Below are 27,838 nucleotides of genomic sequence, written 5' to 3'. Positions count from 1 at the left end.
GTGAAAACTTCTGTTAAGAGCACAATAAACAAGTTACCACAAATTGAAATTATCTTAATCTGAATGCTTAATGGATGTTTCCTACTCAGGAATTCTGGATAAAGAAATCATTTGTGTATATTTCTAGTTAAATAGTCATTGCTATTATAGCTGTTTTCTAATTCCAAATGTTCTATTACAGTCTTATCTACATTGGATGAAATTTTGAACTAAATAATCTTTGAACTAAATAATCTCTAACAGCCCTTCCTATCTGTAAGATCCTATGAGTCTAAGTACATTTTCTTATTGTCCCCAATTTACAGATGAGGAAACCAAAGTACAGAAATATTAAGTGACTTTTCCAAGGTCGCACAGTTAATAAATGGCAGAGAGAAAATTGGTGTTTGGCTCTGGATTTCATGCTCTTGCTCTTGCATTTTACAGCCTATAGATTAAAAAGAGAAAGTAGAGGGTAAGAGTGCATGTAGGGAGTATCTGTTGCTATAGAAGTGGGTGTAAGCAGAAGAAAACCTTGAGGCAAATAACAACTGTTTGGATTAAATGCATATAAACTCTCTATGTCTTTGAACAATGTCAAGAATAGATAACAAATGCTAATATTAATTGAACTTTAAATTTTGTTGAAATAAATACACATTTAATGCAACTTGCTTAAAAACAATGCTAGTGTTGAGCAACAGGCCTTAACACCTATTTATGATTTCAGTGTATTTTATTATGCTTTTACTATCTTACTTATGTTTTGGGGGGAGGTATGATTTTTAATTATTGTAAAATAAAGTTCTACCACATGCTTTAAAAAAGAAAAAAAAGGAAAGAAATGTTTTTAAGCTTGATTTTCAACAAGCATTACAAACAAGACTGTAACTAGAGGGTAGAAATAAAATAAAGCAAGAAGCTCTGAAAGTTTGGCACCTTGTTAAAATGCACTACCTGGAGGAAAATACCACTGACAGACCTTAGTTTTTTTAAGACATGAATAGAATTATTTTCAGTAACAAATAAAGTCTATTTTATATTGTTTTATTTAAATATAATAGATGTATTTAAGACTAATGCACTTTTGGATTTCTTTTGCTTGTTTTCTACATAGTACACTTCATTTTTTGAGTTTAATCATCACCTAGAGTCTATAATGAACAAGGCATATATCTACAGGTAAAGTATAACTCAATGTACTTCAGGGCTGGGAGAGAGCAATGGTGAAATATTTTAGACAGGACTTGGGAAGAATATGGCCTCCCTGCAAAAGAGAAGGGAATAATCTCAGATTTGGGGCTATGTAAAATATTGGGCTGTGTTCTAAAGTAGATTTGAACATTTTGAAGTAAGATAAAAGTATGAAAATTATATTAGATTTTAGAAGAATACAAGACTGAAAAAGAGGATATATTACCTGCTTCAGTCAGAACAAAGACAGAGAAATGTGCTCTTTCACAAGTTTTTACATCTCTCTCATGACAATTCATTCTAGTCTGAATTTTCATTCATTTGCTGTTCTGAACTTAACTTGCCCAGAGACCTCTAGTCAGTTAATCGTAGCATAAAATCCCATGAGCTTTTCAGAGATATCCAGTGAAATCAGCATGCTGTATTTTATGGGACTCAAAGTGGAGAGGTGACCCTGGAGGCATATCTTTCAGGGAGTTGACTCATACCATTTGTGAAAAGAGAGGATTTTTTTTTTCTACTCTTGTCAGTCCCAGTCAAGACACTGCAGTCAGAAAACATGTGAAGGCACCATGATTTTATATTGTACTAATGAGAGTTAACAGTTCACAAATTTAAAGCAAGGAGATTCAGCAGAGACGTTAAGGAAAATAAAATGTTAAAATAGGCTGTATTCCAGAAACAACATGAGTCTTACTTTGCATTTATTCTCCTTGCCAGAGGCATTCGAACAACTGGATACTTGCTCTTTACTCTGCACATTAATGCCTGTATGTATTATTGGGCTTCAAACTATGAAGGAATTGGAACTACCAGATGGGTGTATGATGGTGAAGGAAACAAGTAAGTTTTAATTTTGAAGGAAACGTTTATTGATTATTCTTAATTTTATGTTTCAGTTTGAGCTTTCTTAAGCTAGTGTTTTTTGAAACTGTAAATCAAAATCCATTAACTCTTTATTAGTAGGTCAGTATGTTTTTAAGTGAAAGAGGATAGAATAGAGGAGGACAGAATAGAAAATATCCAAGTCTGTCATACCGAGTAGGGTGCGTGGGTGCGTGTGTGTGTGTGTGTGTGTGTGTGTGTGTGTGTGTGTGTGTGTCCTGGATTAACCTGTAGAATGCATTTCTTACTCAGGATCATGAACAAAAAAGTTTGAAAGCCTGTGTTTAGACAGCTGAGTGGTAAGGTAACTTTTAATAACTCCTATGATGATTGTTAGTAATGAAGAATGTTAATTATTTGGAGGGCAGATGCAGTGGCTAATTAGTTTACCACTGAAGAGCTTTATGGGTTTATGAGTCAGCTATAACCACTAACTCAATTAAACACAAAGTAACAAGGATCATATACTAAACTTGGCAATTAGATATGCAAGTACCCTGAGAATAAGAGATTATCTGAAAATTTTAGTACAGTAGAATCAGGGCTCAATAATGGCAACTGAGTTATTTAATAGTGAAATTTCCTTTTGGTAGATACAAAGGCCTGGCATAAAGTAGATTCCACTAACTTTCTGCTCCAGTGAAATGACTTTGAGCCTATTATAAAGCAATGTCCTTACTGGAAAATAACAGGTCCCAGCATGACTTTGAAGGGCAACTCACAGCAGCCTTGGGAAGGAAAGCAATTATAGGATAGAGCAAAAACAGTAAAGATACCTCACAAAATTACACCCTAGCTAGAGTGAGCAGGATCTGAATGAGGGATTATAACATTTCTTGAACTTTTAACCAGAACTAATTTTAAAAATTTAAAGTCAGAAGGCCCACTGATCAGGGAAATACACACACACACACACAAACACAAACACACACACACACACACGAACACACACAACAAGAAGAAAGTGTATAACCAAATCTATAAGTAATTCCCTTTAGAATGTGAATTAAATATGTATTTAGTTTAATATAAGTAACTACAAAGAAAACTGAGTAAGATACCAACTATATTAAATATTGCCTAGAAGTATGTAATTCAACATCATTAGACCCATAGGTCTAATAAGTGTTTTTATCAAATTAGCAAAATAATATACAGTTGCCATCCAGAAAAAGTGGAGCCTTTCTGCAGCATTTCTAGAGAATATATCTTGTTCCCAGTGCCTAGAACATTGTTAAGTATATAACATACACTCAGTATATGTTAGGTATTTAAAGAAGGCAAGAAGGAAGTTTCTTTACTCTCTCTTCCTACTTGCCTTCTTTAAATACTTAACATATAGTGAGTGTGTGAGAGACAGTAAAGAAAAAAGGAAGGAATGACCAAATCCGTATTATAACAAGAAGAAAGAAACCTCAGTTTCAACCCATAAGAAACTGAAGCTACATTGTTCTAATATTTTAGATGTCTAATTCCAGCTACAGTGCAGACCAGATATTCAAAGCCCTCTCACTAAAATACAAGAAGATAAACTACTTGAAATTTCTGTTGTATTAGTTATCGCAATTACTTGTTATAAGATACATTTCTACATAAATTATAATCACAACAGTTTTCAATGATTGTTAAACTCTCTAGAAAGTAAAAGGAATCTCCAAAGTCTAAAAAACAAATGTGGGTACTGAAGCTGGAGTAGAGTGGTAAGATAATCACTAAGGAACAGAAATAGAGAAGATAACTTCTGAATCAGTAGAATAAAAAAAAGATAAGATTGTAGAAACAACTTAAAATATATCAGTAAGCAGAAAAAGTTAATATGAATTAAATTCACCACCTAAAAGAGACTGTCAAATAATATTAGTCAAAATAGACTTTAAAACAAAAATTATTTTAGGGAAAAATAAGGTTATCATATAATGGTAAAAGTTTCAATTCACTATCAATATTTACCAGTTCTAAATGTGCATGCACCTAATGCAAAGTACTTATGATGAATCAAAGAAATTCATAAAGCAAAAATTATTAGAAGGAAGAGAAATTTGCAAATACACCATCAAAGTGTGAGACATCAACACACAACTATTGACTGATCAAGCAACCACAGACAATCAGTAAAGATATAAAAGATTTGAGAACCCATTAAAAAGCTTGATTTAACAAATACAAATGGAACTTTGTACCCAAGAATTAGAAACCACTCATTAATTTTTTTAATTTTTTTATTGAGTTATTGTTGCTGTACAATATTATATGTTACAGCTGTACAATATAATGAGCCACAATTTTTAAAGGTTATGCTCCATTTATAGTTATTGTAAAATATTGGCTATATTCCCTGTGTTGTACAATATATCCTTGTAGCTTATTTTACACATAATAGTTTGTACCTCTCAATTCCCTATCCCTATAACACCCCTCCCTCCTCCCCTCTCCCCACTGGTAACCACTAGTTTGCTCTCTATATTTGTGAGTCTGCTTCTTTTTTGTTGTATTTACTAGTTTGTTGTATTTTTTAGATTTCACATATCATACAGTATTTGTCTTTCTCTGTCTGACTTATTTCACTTAGCATAATGCCCTCCAAGTCCATCTATGTTGTTGCAAATGGCAAGATTTCATTCTTTATAATGGCTTAGTATTCCAGTGTGTGTGTGTGTGTGTGTGTGTGTGTGTATCACATCTTCTGTTTCCATTCATCTGTTAATGGACACTTAGGCTGCTTTCATATCTTGGCAATTGTAAACAACACTACTATGAACATTGGGGTGCAGGTATCTTTTTGAATTAGTGTTTTAGTTTTTGTTTTTGATATATGCCCAAGAGTGGAACTGCTGAGTCATATGGTAGTTCTATTTTTAACTTTTTGAGAAACCTCCATACTGTTTTCCACAATGGCTATACCAATTTACTTTACCACCAACAGTGTACAAGGGTTCCCTTTTCTCCACATCCTCGCCAACATTTGTTATTTGTGCTCTTTTTGATGATAGCCGTTCTGACAGGTGTGAGGTGATATCTCATTGTGGTTTTGATTTACATTTCCCTGATGATTAGCAATGTTGTGCATCTTTTCATATATCTATAGGCCATCTGCATTTCTTCCTTGGAAAAAGAAACCACTCATTCTTCTTAATTACTCATGGAAAGATTACAAAAAGTGGTCATTTTCTAGGCCAAAAAGCAAGCCTCAATACATTTCATAGCACTGGTATGATACAGCCCCCATTCTCTGCTGCTTTAGACAGGAGGGTTCTCACCTAAAACCAAAGGTCCAATAATCCTGTTACCAGCTATCAGGGACACATCCTTACAAATAAAATGTCTTTAAAAGCAGCATTTATATGTATTTTAAGATAATTTGCAAATGGCAGTTATTAACATACTTACATTTTCCCACAGTTTTTAAGCATCACCTGCCCCTTCTATTATTCCATATTACCCTTTGACCATGTAAGCTTAAAGCATTTTTTTAGTTAACCCTCGTGATGGTTTCTGATGACCTATAAATTGAAGGTTGCTTATGAAATCACTGGACTTGTAAACTTTCTCCTAGTTAGAATTATGCAGCAACTGTGGGGCATAAGTGGAGCATTGTGAGCATTTAAAATGAGTCATTTATTACTATTTTATTAATCCTCATCAGAATAACAATGTCTGTTCATTTCAATAGAAGACAAGAAGTCATTTTCATTTATACTAAGTAGATGGCATCCTTCATTTGACTGTGGAATTTGACAAAGTAGGAAATGGCTTACTTAGCTCAAAAGGAAAACATAAGTAGTTAAGGTTATTAGGTACCCAGAAATGTTCCCAATGTCCCTTAATCCATATATACCCCAATTTATTTATTTTCTGACATAAATTTCCCAGCGTGCACAAACCTCTTAGCAAATACCTAGCCTCAATCCCTAACACATAGACCGTCAAAAGAAAGAGTAAAAATAGCAAGCAAGTTTGTCATGGGAATCATGACTTTAGATGGGATGGAGAAAGAGTCAGAATCTCCATATCTTAGTGTTAGGGAAAATTAGGATAACTTACTCCCTTCTTTTTACACAGGAGGAAGATGAGACCAGGGTAGATGAAGGTATTAACTCAGGGTCCCCTAGATACTCCAGTTCAGACACTGACAAAAAAAAAAAAAAAAGAATGGTCTTTACACTAGACACTTAGAAAAATGTAACAAAACCTCCAGAACAGCAGAATTCAGTTGACCAGAAGGGAGATGAAAGGCAGCTGGCAGCATGTATAGAAGGGGAGCATAGATGTGCTCACGGATATAGCCTTCCTATGTTCTTAAGTCTAAGTATGCATAACCTTTCACTTATTCTTTCAGGTCATTTAACAAATATATTACACTCCTATTGTGTAATACCTGTCTTTGAGGAGTTTATCTTCTAATGAGACCGTTCTCCTCCATATTTGATGTCTTCAGTGATAAATTTACAGAAACCTAGAACTAAGATGGATTGGGGTAGTTTAAAAGTCCATTCATAAAGTATCAAATTGGGTACTTTTAAAAGTTGCATGTCCCACTACACATCCACCACAATGGCTAAAATTAAAACGACTGACAGTACCAAGTCTTGGGGTAAGAATATGAAGGAACTGGAACTCATACATTGTTGGAGGGATAAAATCTGACAGTTTCTTTTACAACTAAATATAACACCTACCTTAAAAACAAAAATTGCAAGCCTAAATATTTACCCAAGAGAACTGAAAATATATGTCTAAAAAAATTATATAAGTATATTCATAGAATGTCTATTCACAAGAACCAAAAACTTGAAACAGCCTAGGTGTTCATCCACAGGAAGATGGATAAACATACTGTGCCATAGTCATTCAAGGGATAGTGCTTAGCAATAAAAAGGAATAAAGTACTGATACACACAAAAACACAGCTAAATCTCAAAAACATTATTTTGAGTGAAAGACATCTTACACAACAGTGTATATACTGTGTAATTTCATTGTGTGAAATTCTAAAGCAGGCAAAACTCATCTGAGACAGAAAAAAATTAGAACAGTAGTTGCCTGTGCGGGCAGGGATTGACTGGGAAAAGAGAGCTTTTTGGAGTGATGGAAATGTTCTCTGTCTTGATGGGTTTCTGGGTTACACAGGTGTACGGGTTTGTCAAAATTCATCAAATAGTATCAGATAGTATACTTAAGATTTGTGCTTTCAATGTATGTTCAAAATTTTAAAATAACTCTTTACCAATACTTAACTCTAGTACATATATTTTTTTTCTGAAGTATATTCTAACATATATATATATTCTGAAGTACATTCTGAGTTTTATATATATATAAATATTCTGAAGTACTGTATTTAGGAGGAAGTGTCTACTGTCTGCAAATTACTTTGAAATGCATCCAAAAAATAAGATGGATTGATGGATGGAAAATGGAGGAATATGTGACAAAGAAGGTAGAGTAAAATGTTCATAATAGAGTCTAGGTCGTGGATATACGGTGCTCACTGTGAAATTCTTTCAGTTTTTCTGTTTGTTTGAAATATTTCAAAACAAAATGTTGGGGGAAAAGTTTAATGCTGCATTTGTTTCACAGAGGAAGAATTTCTATTTTCACACTAAATTTTTTTTATGGTTTTATGTCAAGTTCTGCCTTAGTGCTTTAACTTGAGGCTGTATATATAGAGCCTGTAAGACAGCTCATGTATTAAATCGGCCAGACAGAATCTCCTTGAAAAGATCTATCTGCCCAGGATGTAAATATTAGAGGTGGATACACTTGACTAATTAAGCTAATCCTAGAAAATCAATAAGATGCCATCTAATTAAATTACAAATCTTACCTTTGGTTGTGCATGTCTGGCTGTAAGACATGACTGAGAAAAGAATCCCAAAATAAACCTCAAAGCATCCGGGCAGAAAACTTCCAATTAACATAGCAGACTGTTTCAGTATGAAAAAATAGTTTGAGGCTAACCCTTCAGATTTGGAAAATCAATGCCTAAGTTCTACATTTAATTGCTATTTTCTAACATCCATAAATAAGAAAATGAGAGAAAGTAATTCATGTGTTTGCTCTTCTTAACACTGGAGGGACTTTGTAGGGGATAGTAATCTCAACACTTGAAATGGAATTGCCATGTAGGGAGAGAATCTGGTCCCTGTCTCACTCTTGGGCTGTATTGGGGTCAATAAATTTCCTTAATTCAAAGAGACCCACAGGTCCAGGACCTGTGATAACACTAAATCAGGTAACAGGAAATTATAAATTGGAATTGAAAAGTTAAAATGCAATCCATAAAATTCATTCCATACTTCTTCAAGGTGGTTCTCTTTGACATCAAGTTCACTATAATATTTGTAAGTCTAAGGAAGCCAGCTAGAAAAACTATTGCAGAGTAGTAATATTTTTATTCTCTTGGCACAGAGGTTTCAAACCTTACCAAAGAGTTAATTCTTTGTCTGTTCCTATATCTACCAGGTAAAACAAACAGACAAACAAAAACTCAGGTCCTTCGAAAGGTATTGAATATCAAAACAAGTGATTTCTTTCTAGATCTGTTTTTATTTGAATACTGACTTTAACTGCAGTTTGATTCTTTCTTTGTAAACCTCAAATTCTTAGTATTTGAAGATCTGAAAATTGTAATCTATTTTCACAAGAAAAAGACCATCCTTGTTCAAAGACAAATGTACCATTATTTAAATTGCAAATGTTTATGTCGCACACCCAGACAAGAAATAAAAGCCTGACTAGGGCAGGATTCTGTAAAAAGTGCTGCTTTTCTGTGTTTACTCTGGAAACTAGAATAGCTAGCTGGAACCCACTAAATCCAAATGCCTCTCTGTAACAACATCTGAAGATGGTCTCTATATATGGGATATTTTTCTTCAAGGATTCAGTGGAAATGTCTGATCCAGACCATGTTAACAGAGCTGTATGGAATATACCCAGTAGTATACCTAATTGTGTACCAAAATTACAATATATATATATACAATGGGGTTGTAATACTAACTTCTATTCCCACCTCACTCTGGATACATGAAACCCTTGATCAAATATAGCTAAGTGAATCTTATATGTTCTGTCCTAATCTTTATCATATTCTTTTCTGTTGCCCTGGTTCATGATGTTCTTCCCATCTGGGCTATTATGATCTGTCTCTCCATTTGCAACTGCACGAGTTAGGTACAGAATCTTTACCAAGTATATTTCTGACCATAATTGGTTTTCTTCAATACTAAATTTCTAGATAAGTTACCTATTACACCCAAGAGTAATTCCCCTTTTAAGATATAACTCAGTTTTCCTCTGTCTCTGCCACGGTTTATATATTCAATAACATAATAAGATATGAGTAGAAAATAGAGAAGTATATACCTACTTGCTCTACTTCCCATCAGTAAAAAATAACTGGTTCTAAACTGTAAAGGGCTCTCCCATCTCCATAAACACACTTGATGTCTACAATATTCCTCACTAATCACTAGTGGGGTAGTTTAAAGGTAGCCTCACATCCTTTACTGTTCCTCTTATTGAGAGTTATATTCAAATATCCCTTCCCTTGAATCTGGGCTGGTCTTAGGGACTTTCTTGGCAAATATACATGGCAAGAGATTAAGACATTGCAGGGCTTCTGAGTTATAAGAAGCCTTATAGCTACTGCCTGGGCTGCTATCACTCTGGGGGAAACCAGCCACCAGACAAAAAGTCCATCTACCCTAAGACTTCCATGCTGTAAGGAAGCCCAAGCTAGTCATAAGGAGAGACCGAATGAAAATACCCAGCCAGCCCCAGCTGTTCCAACCATTCCAGCCCAGGCTTAGACTGTGAGAGAAGATACCCTGGGCATTCCAAACAGATATAACATGGAGAACAGAGGAACCCCGTCAACAGTTAGAACCAAGGCCTCAGAACTTTGGCCTCAATCAAGTCCTCCCAGTTTTCTCTAACTATTCAAGTCACCTGAGGGTCCACTCATCATAGAGCATGGATGAGCCATCTCTGGGGGGCCTTTTACAAAATACCTGACCCACAATATGATAAGCCTAGTAAAATAGTTGTTGTTTTATACCACTAAACTTTAGGGTGATTTGCTTTGCAGCGAGAAATAAGTGGAACAGCTAGTAAATACCATCCTTGGGTTTGTTTAGTCATTTCACAATGTTTATCAAGAAGTTTACATTAAAAAAGAAGTTTACATTAGTATACATGGTATTTGCTAATGCTGCCTACAGAAAGAAAATCTCGATTAGCAGGAAATATGTTAAAATCTAGTAGTAATCTATATTCCCAAGCATAGTGGCATTTTACTGTTATAGTAAAGAGCAAAATGTATATCTTCTCTTTTCACAGGTATCTGAGATGTTATTATTGGGCAGTTCGAACTTTAATTACCATTGGGGGCCTTCCAGAACCACAAACTTCATTTGAAATTGTTTTTCAACTGTTGAATTTTTTTTCTGGAGTTTTTGTGTTCTCCAGCTTAATTGGTCAGGTAAACTGAGATGTGAATCCCTGGATATACAATGCTGTCATTTTTGAAAGTCTAACAAGTCTTTATAAACTTTACAGAGAAAAAATAAAAATCTATCTGGTGGGTTTTTTTTTTCACTAATTTCCATCTATTTTGATGAATTGAATGGGGATGTAAATAGATCAACATTGCCTTTCAATTTTTAAACCATCAAATTTTTCACAAGACTTGTACACAATGAGTGTTGCGTTAGACTCTCAGAGGGTCACGTTTCTAAGTTAACTTCTTATTTGGTGTTTCCTGAAAACTTTAGAAGCTCTCTTTTTTTACTTAAACTTCAAATATTGTCATAAAATCCCTGGCTTAAAATCAACTTCAAAAGTCATTTAAACCAGAGGCTACCAAACGCTGTCTAAATTAATTTAATTAAAACATCATTGGTTCATAAACGTTTATTATGGTATCTCCTTGCCTTATTCTCAAGGAATCACAGTCTAGTAAGAAAGTAAAACAAATACCCAAATAACTCTATTGCAAGGTAGATGCCATTTGCAAGGGATAGAGCCCAACACCTTTGTAAATTCCCAGATTCACAAGAAATAAAAAGCTCACAGCATAGCATCTTTAGACGTTATACTTCCTTGTAAGGTACTTTACATATTATATGTCTGAGAGCAAAAGCCATGTTGAGATTTGTGTACGGGGTAAATAGTTAGACAAAATCACAAAATGATTATTACCACTAGATAAATTATCGGTTCCCACTCACCACACTGACAGTGGTATGAATAAAACTCATGTTTTAACAAAATTTAGCAATGAAAACTATTCATTATAATATTTGAAGCTGATAACAAATATAACTCAAATCCTACATCCATGAATGTCAAGGGGCTGCTATCCTTGGTAAGTTCCAGAGGAGAGTTTGAAAGCTCTGTATTAGGTCAGAAAAGGGAAGCTTCCCAGGAGGTTTCATAGAGGAGAATGTATTTAAAAAACCAGATAGGATTCAGTAGTTATAGACAGTTCAATCAATCAGAAACAGTGTGTGAAAGATAATGATGAAGCACAAGATACGTTTGAGAAAATAGAAGAAGTACCGGAAGGAACGATGGGAGTGAAGGACACCTATAAATAAGGTTAGAGATGTATGTAAGGACAAGATATTTTAAGGGCTCTGAATGTTAAATTAAAGATGTTGAACTTTATCCTAAGGGCAATGGGAAATCAGCCAGGGAAGAATTTTTAACAAATAAGAGATTTAAGGAAGATTAATCAAATATAATATAAATTGGAAGGGTCGTACAGTTTTAAAATGTAGGTTTTATTATCATTTATGGATGGTGAGGCCAACAGATCAGGAGACCATTTACATTGAAAAGACAGTCTGTTATACAAACAGATCCAAGAAGAGGGGGTCACACCTTGCCAATAGGGCTACATAGGGAGGCACAAGGAAAGGAACTGATCAAGCAGGGTAAGGGGGTTTAAGATTGGTGAGTTCGGATAATTTCAGCAGGCTCTGGGGTGTAGGGACTGTCTCTAGTTGTCTGGTACCTGGCCCTGGAGTAATTGGGGCAGGTGGATAGTAGCCTAGAATATGAGAGCCCAATAAAGAAGGCTGTTGGGAGTATGGGCTCAGGGTTGGCTATTTTGCACATGAAAGGCACACTCCCAGTAGCTTGTTATCTTTAGGAATCAGCTAACTCTGGGAGGGATAGTCCCAGAAATCAAAGAATCAAAATACAGAAAATAAAAAAACATGGTGCTCAGGGATATGGCAACTTCAGCCTGAACATGGTAATCGAATAGAGAGAGAGACTGTAAAGGAAACTCTATTTAGAAAATGTTTAGGTTTGGAAAATGAACACGAAGCAGTTAAAAACTACAAGTACAAATTATAGTCTTACTGCCTGGGGAGATTACATTAACAGTGATTGAAAATAGGAAGCTTGCGGAGACTTCCCTGGTGGTGCAGTGGATAAGACTCCATGCTCCCAATGCAGGGGGCCTGGGTTTGATTCCCACCACATGCATGCCACAACTAAGGAGACTGCCTGCCTGCCTGCCGCAACTAAGACCCGGTGCAACCAAATGAATACATAAATAAATAAATATTAAAAAGAAAATAGGAAGCTTGTTTATAGAGAAATGCAATTAATTTGAATATAAATGGCAAAAATCATATTATTTAATAAATTTTTATAACATATATGTGAGGTAGCCAGACCCCCTTCAATGTTTTCTCAGTTTTGCTGTTGAGTCAACCCCAGTTTAAAGAGATTAAGAGGCAACCCTAATTCATACATGTAATTCATAGTCATATGATAAGGCCATATCATATTGATAAAAATAGTAAAATCTAACATGTATTTAGCACTTACTATGTCCAAGGAAATTTTTACAAGATTAAAAACTATGTCCAGCTCCAGTTAAAATTCTGTTCAAAGTGGTCTTTGGACTAACAGTAGAAGCATCACCTGGGAAATTCAAAATTCAGGCCTCACCCCTTACCTACTGAGTCAGAATTTGCATTTTAATAGGATCTTCAGGTGATTCATATTCACATGAAAGTTTGAAAGGGCAGCTTTATACCCCACACTGCATCTGCCTTTACAGTGACTTTTTTTTTTTTTTTTGCGGTACGTGGGCCTCTCACTGTTGTGGCCTCTCCCGTTGCGGAGCACAGGCTCCGGACGCGCAGGCTCAGCGGCCATGGCTCACGGACGCAGCCGCTCCGCGGCATGTGGGATCTTCCCGGACCGGGGCACGAACCCGTGTCCCCTGCATCGGCAGGCGGACTCTCAACCACTGCGCCACCAGGGAAGCCCTACAGTGACTTTGAGGACCCAAGGAACAAGAAATATCAAGCCGCTAAACATGTAGGACTAGAGCCAAAAAGAAAGATTGAGGCAGGAGATAGAGATTTGTGCCTTAACTCTCACAGTGAATTAAATAAAGGTGCTGAGAAGGAGAACAGTTAGAAATGAAAGTAAGAAAGCCCTGGACAAAACCTCCACTTGTTCAAAATTCCCGTATATAACCACGCCAAGAACTACACCCTGGATGTGATCATCTCATTTTAACTGCAATATTCTATTCTCACATACAACTCAGAGACAGTGACCTTTTCTTCCTCTAATCTGGAACACACATCATAGAATATATGTCTTCTTCATCTGCACCATCAAAATTCAGCATTGCACATAAAACATTCAGATTACTGTCACTACAAATTATCCGCCCCCAACACTGATCAATAATACTTTTAATTGTCCTTGGATCCCAATTTAAAACTCTATTAACTTTCCCAACCCAATCTCTGATCTCCCAGTTCTCAAGGCCTTAGGTGATTGGGTAATGTTCATCATCTGTCAGAAATGGCTTGGAAAAAGGAGATCTAGGAACTGAGGTTGTTGAAGAACAGCCCTCGAGGAGTAGGTTAGAAACTGAAAAAGTATCCAGTTTGACTCTCTGCATAGCTACTCGGCAGACACTTTTGACAAGCAGAAGAACCTATTAACTCTGAAATGGAAACCGAGGAAGGCATCACAATAAAAGAGCCATTTGATCTAGATCTCAAAAAATGAGTAGTTTTTCCATAAGCAGAAAAGGCTCAGCTACTAGAATGAATGAGCGAAAGTGACGCCCAGGTTTTCCTCTGTATTATAAACCCATAGTCAAAGCAAATTTACAACCACTTGCTTCCCTCTATGTGAGACGAAGAGTCAAGCTATATATCTTTTCTGTGCTGAGACCTTAAAGATCAGCTTTTAACCTAGAGTGGGTTTTCATGGCTGAGTTATAAACATCCGAGAACTAAAACCTGACAGTTCCTTAAGTATTGTCACAGCAGTAGATGATGCTTCAGTAATTTCAGTACATTTCAACTTCTGCTGAATACTATGCCTTAAGCATAATGAGATTTGATTCTATCTGTCTAAGCAACACAAAGGGAAGTATAGAGGTTGCAATTTCGTGATGAATTGAGTCTATATAGCCAGCCACACTGCAAAATCTATGAAGGATGCTTTCTAAGCGAGACTCACCAAAATGGACTAGCCGTTCTGCCAGGTAATTGCTCAACTTTCTTTGCACATTTCTTGCATAAGCACAGCTATATAATTTTTAAAATATCAACTAACATCTTTGCAGTAATATACAAGTTTGCAAAGAAGATTGTGTGCAGTCACATGCATTATGTGACTGAATCCTCACAGAAACCTCACATGGTAGGTAAAACAGGTTCTATTGTCCTTACTGGGTCAGAAAGAGGATACGATTTGCCCAATATTTTATAGGTAAATGGCTGAAAGTAGGACCCAATATCAGTGTGTTAAAAATCAAGTAGTCAGGGATTACAATAGAATGTATCATGTGAGAACTTTTAATTCAACTGGGCTTATAGTAACTCTGCCACTTCCTCTGCTGGGTGTGGAGTGACCATGTTTGTGGTTTTAGATGCAAGATGTAATTGGGGCAGCTACAGCCAATCAGAGCAACTTCCGCACCTGCATGGATCATACCATTGCCTACATGAACACTTATTCCATTCCTAAGATTGTGCAGAATCGGGTCAGGACTTGGTATAAATATACATGGGACTCTCAAAGAATGCTAGGTAAGCACGGCAAATTACTGACTAAAACCCTGTAAAACGTGTCCTATAATGAAAATCCTATAAGGCAGCAATGGCAACTAACTGGGTTTGAAAAAGATTGGGAAACAACCAAATAATCTTTAAAGCATTAATTTAATACCATGGGCTTTTTTTCCTTAAATATTCAGACATAACTTACGGGTTATGCAAATCCTTCAAGAGCAAAGGCTAAATTTTATTCAGTGCCCACCAGATGCTAGATATTACACACATTAGCTCATATAATCTTCATCAAAAAAAAAAATGGGGAAAATTTGGTGTCATCAACCCCCTCTTAGGAGACAAGGAAATGGCAGCTCCTAACTGAAAAAATTGGCCAAGGACACAGAGTCCTTAGACAAATGGCCTAAACGGAACTGAGACATGCACCTGTTCTCCTCCAAACCCTTGCTCTCTCTGTGATATCATCCTCTTCCCAGAGCACAGTGAGTACTCAGAACAGCAATCTTTCAAGCCATTTTCAACCTGCTACAGGTCTCCTCTAATAGTCCCTTAATCATTCATGGTGTCTACTATTAGGACTATAACACTGGAGTTAAAAATAATGTTTACTAAAGATGTAAAGTAAGTTAATGTGCTAGTTGACAATAATCAGATTCAACTTTTAGTTTGCTCCTCACCATATAAAACTAGGAATTAGTGCTACTGAGAAGCCAATAAAGCTACTGCCCTCAGAATGCAAATTACAATGCGATTCCCAAATTGGAAGAATCAATATTGTGAAAATGACTATACTATCCAAAGCAATCTACAGATTCAATGCAATCCCTATCAAATTATCAATGGCATTTTTTACAGAACTAGATCAAAAAATTTCACAATTTGTATGGAAACACAAAAGACTCCAAATGCCAAAGCAATTTTGAGAAAGAAAAAGTGAACTGGAGGAATCAGACTCCCTGACTTCACACTATACTACAAAGCTGCAGTAATCAAGACAATACGGTACTGGCACAAAAACAGAAATATAGATCAATGGAACAGGATAGAAAACCCAGAGATAAACCCACGCACATATGGTCAATTAATCTATGAGAAAGGAGGCAAGCATATATGATGGAGAAAAGACAGCCTCTTCAATAAGTGGTGCTGGGAAAACTGGACAGCTACATGTAAAAGAATGAAATTAGAACACTCCCTAATACCATACACAAAAATAAACTCAAAATGGATTAGAGACCTAAATGTAAGACTGGACACTATAAAACTCTTAGAGGAAAACATAGGAAGAACACTTTTTGACATAAATCACAGAAAGATCTTTTTTGATCCACCTCCTAGCGTAATGGAAATAAAAACAAAAATAAACAAATGGGACCTAATGAAACTTCAAAGCTTTTGCACAGCAAAGGAAACTACAAACAAGACAAAAAGACAACCCTCAGAATGGGAGAAAATATTTGCAAACGAATCAATAGACAAAGGATTAATCTCCAGAATATAGAAACAGCTCATGCAGCTCAATATTAAAAAAACAAACAACCCAATCCAAAAATGGGCAGAAAACCTAAATAGACATTTCTCCAAAGAAGACATACAGATGGCCAAGAAGCACATGAAAAGCTGCTCAACATCACTAATTATTAGAGAAATTCAAATCAAAACTACAATGAGGTATCACCTCATACCAGTTAGAATGGGCATCATCAGAAAATTTACAAACAACAAATGCTGGAGAAGGTGTGGAGAAAAGGGAACCCTCTTGCACTGTTAGTGGGAACGTAAACTGATACAGCCACTATGGAGAACAGTATGGAGGTTCCTTAAAAAACTAAAAAAAGAACTACCATATGACCCAGAATCCCACTACTGGGCATACACCCAGAGAAAAACATAATTCAAAAAGAGTCATGCACCCCAATGTTCATTGCAGCACTATTTACAATAGTCAGGATATGGAAGCAACCTAAATGCCCACCAACAGATGAATGGATAAAGAAGATGTGGCATATATATACAATGGAATATTACTCAGCCATAAAAAGGAATGAAATTGAGTCATTTGTAGAGACATGGATGGATATAGAGACTGTCATACAGAATGAAATAAGTCAGAAAGAGAAAAATAAATATCGTATATTAATGCATATATGTGGAACCTAGAAAAATGGTACAGATGAACCAGTTTGCAGGGCAGAAATTGAGACACAGATGTAGAGAACAAACATATGGACACCAAGGGGGGAAAGTAGCAGGGCGCTGGTGGTGGTGGTGTGATGAATTGGGAGATTGGGATTGACATATATACACTAATATGTATAAAATGGATAACTAATAAGAACCTGCTGTATAAAAACTAAGTAAAATAAAATTCAAAAAACAAAAACAAAACAAAGTTTCTTAGAAGCAGGTAAGAATCACTGGTTGTTGACGGTAGGACCTTATCTTCTCCTTTCTGCCAGTCTTAAGAGGTTCCAACCACAGGTTTAGAACCTCTTCCTGAATCTAAATGACAAAAACAACAAACTTTTTTCTTAAACATACACAGCTATTCCTGCGGACATCTCAAGCAGGGAGGAAGAGGGGCAGTAACAGGCTCCTTCCCTCTGTCCCTGTGGACACTGCTCCAACTCCTTCATTTAGGAAGGAACTAGAGAAAAAAAACCCTTGGAAACAAGGAGCTGTGTTTTTATAGAAAAGATTTTCATATTTAGAACCCATGTTGGAATCAAAATAAGGATATAGTATAGAAATTTTTTTTCTTTTCTAAAATGGATGCAAGAAAACATCAAAAGTAATCAGCTCTCAGAAACCCATAATATACTGCAGACTAAAAATGGGCAGTTTTATTCATGGACCATTTTATCAGCCTGAAGGCCCATCATTTAATTCACGTGTAGAAAAATCTTTAATGTATTCACATAGTTCATTGAGTTAATAAGCAAGTAAATAACAATAATTTGAATTTACTCACTTAACAGATTTCTTCTTTAGATTCCACTCCCAGCTCAGCCACCCACCACTTATGCACAGATGAGTAAATCACTTACAGCCTCTCTGAGTTTCAGTTCCCCTTTTGTTTCTTCTTTCCAGAAAGTAGGAGTAAGAATACTTATCCTTAGGGTTGTCATGAGGGTCCAATAAGATCATGACAGGACTCTGTAAGCTACACAGTATTCATTATTCTTTGCCATCCTTAGGTTGTTAGGGCTGGTCTGCAGAATCAGAAGATAGGAACTAGATCCTTTTCCCATCCCAGTTTGTTCGCTAGCCTTTGTCCCATCATCACTAAGCTTTAAAATTTCAGCAAACACAAAATTCTGGAATTATTCAGAACTATTATGTCACCAATATTGAAAATACTTCTTTTCTTTCATGCAAGTAATAGTGCTATTATGATAAGTATGTATGTCCAATAGAAGCAATGAAAATATAGACTGTGATGCAGCTGTTTATAAAAAGAGTTGATATTTTGTTTCCTTTATTTTTTTAATTGTCCTTGAACTTTGATGTTTTTTCCTTAATTATTCTCCTTTATGGATTGATGTGTTTATCTTTATGAAGATGAATCTGACCTACTTGAGACACTGCCAACTACAATGCAGTTAGCCCTCACCATTGATGTGAACTTCAGCATCATCAGCAAAGTCGACTTGTTCAAGGCAAGTGTTTTTCCAATTCATAGGAAGGCACCGTATCAATTACTCTGTAAAAATCAAAGCTCTTGCTGAATTCTTGGTTGATAATTTGTTCTTTGAGCATTTACACTATATTGTCTCCCTGTCATCTGTCCTCCATTGTTCTGATATAAAATAAACTATTATTCTTATTGGAAAAAAACCCAAAACAAACAAAAAAGCTCTTGCTGAATACAGCATTTATGGGTTTTTTGCCTTTATGTTTACAACATCAAAATAATCTAGAGAATTTATGTGAAATTAGAATCAAATAAACTACGGATCTCTCTTCAGCAGATGACTTGTTTAGAAGCCTCTCTCTCCTAACTGGTGTCAAAGAAGAAGAGTTCTTCAAGGTCTTCTTGCATTAATTTAAATATAATTAAATTCTACAGCTCTATATCTTTGCTACTACACATGTCATCTCCCATTTACGAATATGCCTTGGCAATGCATGGCAAATCAGGCCCCAGATTAGCTCTGGTTTGGCCTGACAGTCAGAGAATCATGCCTAATCATGTCTCCAATACAAATGCTTAGGATTTAGATTTTTTACATGGCCAAATTCAAATTTAGAGGGTTTTTTTTAAAAGAAAAAATGTATAGCAAAGAAAATTTTAATGTTTTGAATGTTTTTAATTTTCTGCCCTCTTCTCAATGCATTATACTATATGGAAGTTTTTCTCACCTAACACTTATTCTGTGTGTGGCATTTACTGATTCGTCTATTTAATTAATTCATTCAACGAACATTTATTAAGTTCCTACTATGTTCCAGGCACCATATTAGCCACTAGGAATTCAACTTCTAAAAACAAATACTTGCACACATGGGGCTTAAATTCCAAAAGAGAGGAATGAAAAAAATATATATAATATGTGAGAAGGTGATAATGCTATGAACAAAATTAAACAGATTAAAGAGGATGAGGGAGGTACTGGGCATGAAATGTCTGTTCTAATGAAGTGCAATTGAGCATCTGGGCAGAGGACTTCAGGATGCAAGGGAGTGAGCTATGCAGATATTGGGAGTGGGAGAGGAGGGATAGACAGAGAGGGAATATTACAGGAGGATGGACAAGATGAAGCCCTGATCTGGGAGGCTGGAGCAAAGGCAGAGTGATGTAAAGCAAGAGTAGTCAGAGGAAAGTAAAAACAGGAAGGATGAGTCAGGGGGCAAGTTAATGGAGGGCTTTGGAGGCTGTAGCATAAAATTTGGATTGTACTCTGAGATGCAAAACCCACTAAAGATCTTGAGCAGAAGATGATCTACTTGAGATCTGTTTGAAAGGGATTTTTTCCTGCTCTGTGGAGCAAATATGGAAGTCAGGGAGGCCAAAGAGGGATAACATCTTTAGACGTCTATAGGGATGATGGTGATCAGACCCAGAATAGTAGGAGCAGAGTTAAAAAGTGGCCAAATATTGGATGTATTCAAAGGAAGAGCCCACAGTTTTTGCTGTTTGATTTTGTGAAGGGAGAGAGAGACAGAAATGAAGGATGATTCAGGATTTAAGCTGAGGAACAAAGATACCATTTGCAAAATAGGAAATTTTAGAGTAAGCGTAGGGTGACGAGGGTAGAAATAGACTGTTTCTGGATGTGTTGGTTTGAGGTGAGAGTTAGACTTTAGATGGAATGTCATGTAGGCAGTTTGATAAATAAATCTGAGTTTAGAGGAGAGGTCCAAGCTGGAGCCATAAATTTGGGCAAATCAACATATTGATGGATTTTAAGCTAGGGACTAGATATTATCCCCTATTATGTAACCCAGACAGAAAGATATGCCTTGAAAATACATAATCGATACCATTTTGGGCAAGATGAAGAAGCAGACTCTGTATGGTAAAATGGTTAGGCAGAGTCACCCTCGATGTTAGGTTACCGTACAGTGTCCTAAACGGCCTTAGGAAGGAAGAGAGGGGATGGGAGGGAGGATGCCCTGGGGTCAATTCCTGGAGATTATAGGAAAGGAGTTTCCTAATTGGAAAGTGGTTCCCAATTTCTAGTGCGAGTGCCACAGTGGAAGCTCTGGTGAGGTAGAAGCACCACGGAATGTATTCAAACAGTTTTCTTCCACCAGGGAGACTGGGAAAGGGATTTCTACCTTGGTTAACAGGTTCATCTAGATAAATGGTTTTCAAGCTGCAGCTTGCAATTCATTTAGGGATCATGAATTCAATTAAATGGGTCACAAACAGCATATAAAGTAGACAAGAAAATATCAGAGTGCCTCACACATAAGTAAGGGTAAGCACTGTATTACAAAATTTTTGTTTCAGTTATTTATTTTTGTAATACACATATACATATCTATGTGTGTACTGGGCACAATGTAAATGTCTTTGTTACTACAAGTTACGGTCAAAAAAGGTATGAAAGCCACAAGGCTAAATTAACAGTATTTTTAAATGCTATAAAATTTTTTACAACTTAAGGACTAGCTTAATTGAGAATAAATGAGAATAAGTGAGAACCAGCTACATTTTAAAGAAAATAAAAGCTTTAAATTATATACCAGTGACTTTTATGGGGTTATCTCTGATCTGGGAAGTTATCAGTTTTCAACCTCAGAGTTTTTTCCTTTGTTTTTACATATATTTTTGGAAATCCATAAAATCAGCAACATCTGATTGAGAAAAAAATGTTAAATCTTCACATGTTGCTAACGTACATAAATATAGATTCATTCTTTCCTGACATTTCCATTAAAGATGTAGCTCCTTCCAGAAAGAAACCATTTCCATTTATATTTCTGTTAAATGAAAAAATTATTTTTTTACCTAAAGCCAAATGAAGTAGAAAATAAGCAGGTATGGAAGCTTTCTAAATTTATTTCTTTTCTAAATCTTGCTAAGACAGTCTTAGTGGTTTGTACAAATTTGTTATTTTCTTAGGGAGGAAATATGCTGACTAGGGATCTTATATGCTTACCTCATAAATTATACCCAGTTGACTCGTGTTGCTTCTGATTCAGTCACCGTTCACTGAGAGCCACCTATGGCCTCAAGGGGCTGAGGCACAAAGGAGGAAACCTTTGGAGCGTGTGTGCCCAGAGGATGCTCAGGAAGCTTCAGAGTGAAAAGGGGGAGGCTCCCGGGCAGGAGCCTCATTATCACTCATTAGGACCAAAACATGGGGTGACAACAAAAGATGAATCTAGAAAGGTCAACTGAAGCCAGGCTATAGTGTGTGGGCCCAATCCTATAGGCCAAGGAAGCTGGAAAGGAGGAAACCGACAGCACAGATTTCAGTTTTATAAAGACAAAAAATGGGGACACTTTGAATAAATCAGAATATCCAGGGATAATAAAGAAGGGTGACTCAACTGCTGAAAGCCTCCATATCTTGAATTCTCCCTGAAAATGAATCTTCCAGATCTTTAAAAGGCAGGCAGGCAGCAAGAGAGAGAGAAAGAGACAGAAAAAAGAGACAGAGAGAGAGACAGAGAAAGAGACAGAGAGATCTGACACCAAGATTGGAGGCTAGCAGGCATGCTTTGTGTCTTCCCAATCTTCAGGATTAGGATAAGTTAAAGGTACTTGAAAATCATTTAACTCACAAATACCTAGTTTAAGATGTCCTAAAGAATATTTTAAGTTTGTATCTTGGACCTTCAGTCAAAAATTTCACAAGGACTTTTCTCCATTTTGTAAATTTGTGAAGGGATATAGATGTAGTAGAATTTGTTTGCAATGCAGCACCAGATAATAATTCTATGCTAAATAAACTTGCTTCAGTTTTTCCAGAAATATGTCTGTAACTTTAATTGTGCATTGTATTCCATTTTTAATACTCCAAAAAGGACAATGTGCTTATATTTCTTTCCTTTTAGCCTTGTGAAACTTGTTTATGTATTAGTGGAACAGTGAGTATCCTAATGCTTTAACAAAAGTAATATAAGTAATGCTGGAGTATCACAAATTATAATATGGACAATGTTACATGAAGGAGGTCCATACTGTCCATGATCCTTCATTCCCAGTACTGTCACCATATACCTTGCTATACCCAATACTCACATGGCCCCTGTATTAGTCAGGGTACTCCAGAGAAACAGAATCAGTGAGATATGTGTGTGTGTGTGTGTGTATATATATATATATATATATATATATATATATATAGAGAGAGAGAGAGAGAGAGAGAGAGAGAGAGAGAGAGAGAGAGAGAGAGAAGGTGGGGGAGAGAGAGACAGGGAAAGAGAGATTTATTTTAAAAACTGGCTCATGCAATCATGAGGACTGACAGGTCTAAAACCTTCAGGACAGGTCAGCATGTTGGAGAACCTGGGAAGTGTTAATGTTGCAGCTCAAGTCCAAAGACAGTCTAGAAGCAGAATTCCCTCTTCCTCAGGGAACTTCAGACTTTTTTCTCTTAAGGCCTTCAACTGATTGGATGAGGCTGACCCACATAACGGAGTGTACCCTGCTTTACTGAAAGTTTACTGATTTAAATGTTAATCTTAACTAAAAAATACCTTCACGGGCTTCCCTGCTGGCGCAGTGGTTGAGAGTCAGCCTGCCGATGCAGGGGACACGGTTTCGTGCCCCAATCCGGGAGGATCCCACATGCCGCAGAGCGGCTGGGCCCATGAGCCATGGCCGCTGAGCCTGTGCGTCCAGAGTCTGTGCTCCGCAGCGGGAGAGGCCACAACAGTGAGAGGCCCGTGTACCGCAAAAAAAAAAAAAAAAAAAAAAAACACCTTCACAATGACATTTAGACTTGTATTTGACCAAATATCTGAGTACCATGGCCTAGCCAAGTTGACACAAAGTTAACCGTCACAGCCCCCCAAACACTGTCAAGCTGTACGGAATATAATTGTCAAAGAAACCAAGCTGTTGCTAAGACCAATTTTTTTTTCCTTTTTTTTTTTTTTTTTTTTTGGCCGCACTCTATGACTTTTAGGATCTTAATTCCCTGACCAGGGATTGAACGCAGGGCCACGGCAGTGAAAGTGCCAAGTCCTAACCACTGGACCACCAAGGAAGTCCCCCCAATTTTAAAATTGATACTTGTATCTTCTCAAACCTAATAGCTGCTATTTACTGAGTTCTCATTGTGTGCTACACTGTGTTTTCTTCTTTGTTACCTTCTCTCAATTAATTCTCACAGCAAGCCTCTGAGAAAAGGTTTATGAACACCCCACCCCCACCCCAACCCCAACCCCATTTTACAGAAAGTACAAACTACTTACCTGACTGAGGCCAAAGAGCTAGAAGCAACGGGACAGGGTTTGAGCACTGATTTTTCTTATGCTACAGTCTACAGTCTTAACCCTTCAATGAAGCCACCTTTCAGTTCTCCACCAGCCCTGTCTGGATAAGTGATAAGACGCTGAGAATTTTCCCTAGAGTCAAAAAGCAATGTAATGTTAAAAAAAAAAAAAAAAAAAAAAGCAATGTAAGCTCAAGGCCATCCTTTGGTGATTTTCACAGACTTAGACTTGGCATGCCAGTTAGTTTCACACCGATACCTAATTTCACACAGACTGTGCTATTCTCCTACTAAGAAAAGACCTTGAATCTCATGTGTTTTTTTTTCCTCCCTCTTAATCAAAGCAGGTAGAATTAAAGTCACAGAATTTCACCAAAACTTTGCTTCAATCAACTATGGTTAATTAGTAAGATCTGCTACTTCTACATGGGGTGATCAGAGTTTCTAAAGAGCTTAGAGATGAATAGTCATTTTTTAAAAATTGTTCACAAAAATAATTCTCTTCCTTTCAGATTGCATGTTTTTCCAGCCCAAGCTCAAGTATTAACCTAACAAGGAGTGATTCATTTCTATGAGGTTGGGCAATTTCCCCTCATTTCTGATGATTTATTATTTTTATATTGATTTTTAAATACGTTTTATCAAATTAAATGCTAGGGAAATCACATTTTGCCTCTACCACTAAATTACCAGAAATAAGAGAAAATTTAATAAAAGTTCTGTTGCGCCACCTAGTGTCTAGAATTTAAATTGCATCCTTTAGAAACTGAAAAAGAGCGCCCTGCTTAATGGAAAGGAAAGACACCAAAATGGGAATGTTGGTACCACCAGTCTGTCAAGGAAAGCACAATACGCTGCTTTGGTAAAAATGGAGAACCCATCCCAAACAGGACACCTCACTGGGATCTGTGACTCATTGTCATTATATGGCAAGTAGAGCCTGGAAAGGCTTTGACTTCAGTGATAGGAAATATGTGGAGAAAGAATTTTGTATGTGAGTGGCAGACTGAGCCAGGAATGAAATGGGAATGGCAAAATTATTTCTTCCCCTCACACAAGGGTCCCCTGTCAGTGACATCCTAATCACATATTTCCTTCCAAGGGCCTGAAATCAGAGCATTACAGGGAGGGTTACTACATTTCATTTTTAACTTTATTTTTAACCCTGGTGGTAAACATAATAAGGTATTGTGTCTAGACTTTTTAAAGTATTTTGAACAATAAACTTATAACCCAGATGAACTCCATTCAACTACACATGCTGAGCAGTTACTCTGTCCAAAGCACTAGTGGGGTACCCCAGATACTGCACGCATATAGTCCCTGCTCTCTACTGCCTCCCAGAAGTGTGGGGAAATTCTATATAAATAAGATGACATCCTTAGCTGTTCTGTGATAATTCAGTGACTCAAAACATATAAAGTGTTTATCTCAATACCTTGGATATAGTAAGTTATATTGTTATTATTGCTATTATTACTGAGAAATAAAACTGATTCAGTCACAGGGGAGTTTTCACACAGGTAAAATCAGTGTGTAGCTGTGCTTGATCATAGGAAGATGGATTAGATTCATCCTCAGGGTTTCATCCAACTTGTGACTTCTCACTTTGACTATGTGATACTGAGGCTCCTAGAAAAATAGAATTATTGTCAGTTCTCAGGAAAGCTTGTTGGAGATGACTTTACTTGTGTTTGCAAATGTTAAGCATAAGGTTGGGTCTGATATCACTTAGAATTCAATAAGTTATGACATCATAGTACCTTGCAAATTATTTATCACATTTGACTTTAGCATGGGTAACTGGATTCAGAATTCCTGCCCTAGACATATTACCCATCATTTGCTTAGTGGGAATGGAGTTTAAGATGTGACAAAGCATGTCCTTTTATAATAAACAAGGCTGAGCTGAGAAGAGCCCTGAAGACTGTTTATACTTGAGGGTGACTTAAAGTTACAGTGAGTTATATATTACTGATAATATCTTAAGTTCTTTTCCGAAGAACTTAAGGAGGAATGAGCCTAGAAATGAAGGAATCCTTCAGGACTGAGAAAGTAAACATCCAAAGGTAAATTTTACCAACTTTACAATTGCATTCAGAGCTTGCAAGTATTAAAAGAAGAACTTCCTGGGTATAGGACCCATCATCTAAAGTATAGGTTATGTTTTGAATAAAAATAAAATTTCTCCCAACTTCATTCAAATCTCCAAAAGCCTTATTCAAATCTGTAACACAGTTTTTATACAGCACTGAATTTCCCATTGTTGAAAAAGGAATAATTTCTAATAACTTCATTCTATACATCAGGCCATATTTATTTAGTGCCTGGCATGCCCCATGCCCTGGCAGGACCCTGGGCATATGGAAGCGACTAATATACAAATCTTGCCCTTGAGTTGCTCAGAATGTAGATCAAACACACACACACACACACACACACACACACACACATGAGTCTCTTCCTCTGACATCTCTTGCATATGTGACCTTAGTGAAATAGTCAATAGACTGCCTGAGCCTCTGTTACCTCATCTAAAAACCAAGAGTGTTAACAATATATTAATTAATGCCAAGCATCACAGAAAGGATGAAAGAATTAAATAGATGAAAATAAGAAAATAAAATGTAATACAAATGTTGTGTTGATACAATGTTAATATTGACATTTACACAGGTACTCTCACTTTACAAAAAAAAGGAACATTTATGAAACAATGACTGGGCTCTTTCTGTGAATCAGAAGTCTTCCTAATTACTTCTATAAAGGAAATGGAGCTGCATTATAAAGAAAAAAATGCTAGCCCTGGGATGTAATTCTTTTTTATCATACGATAATGGAGCACACTGTATCTCAAGAAAATAGTCATTTTGTGGGGGAGGGAGGAGATAACTGTTCTCAAATACATCATAAAACATAATGACTTCATAAGGCAAACTTGATTTCACTAAGCCAAAATACAGAAAGGAAGGATCTAGTCATAAATCACAGTTGCCCCAAGGCTGGTGGCACCTATCCACAAAGCAATCATTAGGGGAAAGAATCACTTAGTTGGTGAAGCTTAAATTGTAATTTTTTTATTACATACAACTGCTATGTTCTGTTTACATAGCTAATACATATTCTATGCAAGTACATTGATAAAAACTCACATTTATAATGGTTTAAATGCTTTTCTCTGAGGAAATCCAAGCCATAAGCTAACAGTTCTCCATTTAAGTATTTGGGCATTTCTACTGACGAAAGTACTAATTGTTTGTCAATCTATTTTAAGACTTATCTCCTAATTTGTTCCAACACTTCCATTAATTGGGTCTCTTTAGAGTGCTTTCTGCCAGTGAGCTAACCTGAAAGAAGAGAAAAGATGAAATGTGTTCCTTCTCAAAGAGGATTTTGTTCCTACAAACAATCTTGGGATGCGTGTTTTACTTTACTTTTATTAATATTAATAAAAGTTAAAGTCTCATCAATTCTTCTTGCCAGTTCTATTCTCCTTTCTCCCTCCTCAGAGGTGGCCACTAAAATGATTTTAAGGATGTCCTTCCAATACTCATTTTTATTTTACTTTTTATCTATATAAACATCAATTACAGGTAGTATTTTTTTTTTTTTTTTTTTTTTTGAGGTACGCGGGCCTGTCACCGCTGCGGCCTCTCCCGTTGCGGAGCACAGGCTCCGGACGGACGCGCAGGCTCAGTGGCCATGGCTCACAGGCCTAGCTCCACTGCATGTGGGATCTTCCAGGACCGGGGCATGAACCCGTGTCCCCTGCATCGGCAGGTGGACTCTCAACCACTGCACCACCAGGGAAGCCCGGTAGTA

At 36.6% G+C, this 27,838-nt stretch overlaps 1 protein-coding gene across 1 annotated transcript in view; it reads left to right on the top strand.

The window, feature by feature from the left end:
• Positions 1–27,838, top strand: part of CNGB3 (cyclic nucleotide gated channel subunit beta 3) — a 142,906-nt gene that overhangs the window by 81,980 nt on the left and 33,088 nt on the right. The window contains exons 10-14 of the mRNA XM_004276144.2: positions 1,097–1,161; positions 1,894–2,016; positions 10,399–10,540; positions 14,981–15,140; positions 18,684–18,781. Of these exons, the coding sequence (XP_004276192.2) occupies positions 1,097–1,161; positions 1,894–2,016; positions 10,399–10,540; positions 14,981–15,140; positions 18,684–18,781 (588 nt within the window). The remainder of the gene's footprint in view (positions 1–1,096; positions 1,162–1,893; positions 2,017–10,398; positions 10,541–14,980; positions 15,141–18,683; positions 18,782–27,838) is intronic.

This window comes from Orcinus orca, chromosome 17 (genome assembly GCF_937001465.1).
Source record: "Orcinus orca chromosome 17, mOrcOrc1.1, whole genome shotgun sequence".
NCBI classification, from domain to species: domain Eukaryota; kingdom Metazoa; phylum Chordata; class Mammalia; order Artiodactyla; family Delphinidae; genus Orcinus; species Orcinus orca.
The sequence above is the reverse complement of the archived record's forward strand: the minus strand, read 5'-3'. Positions and strand labels throughout refer to the sequence as shown.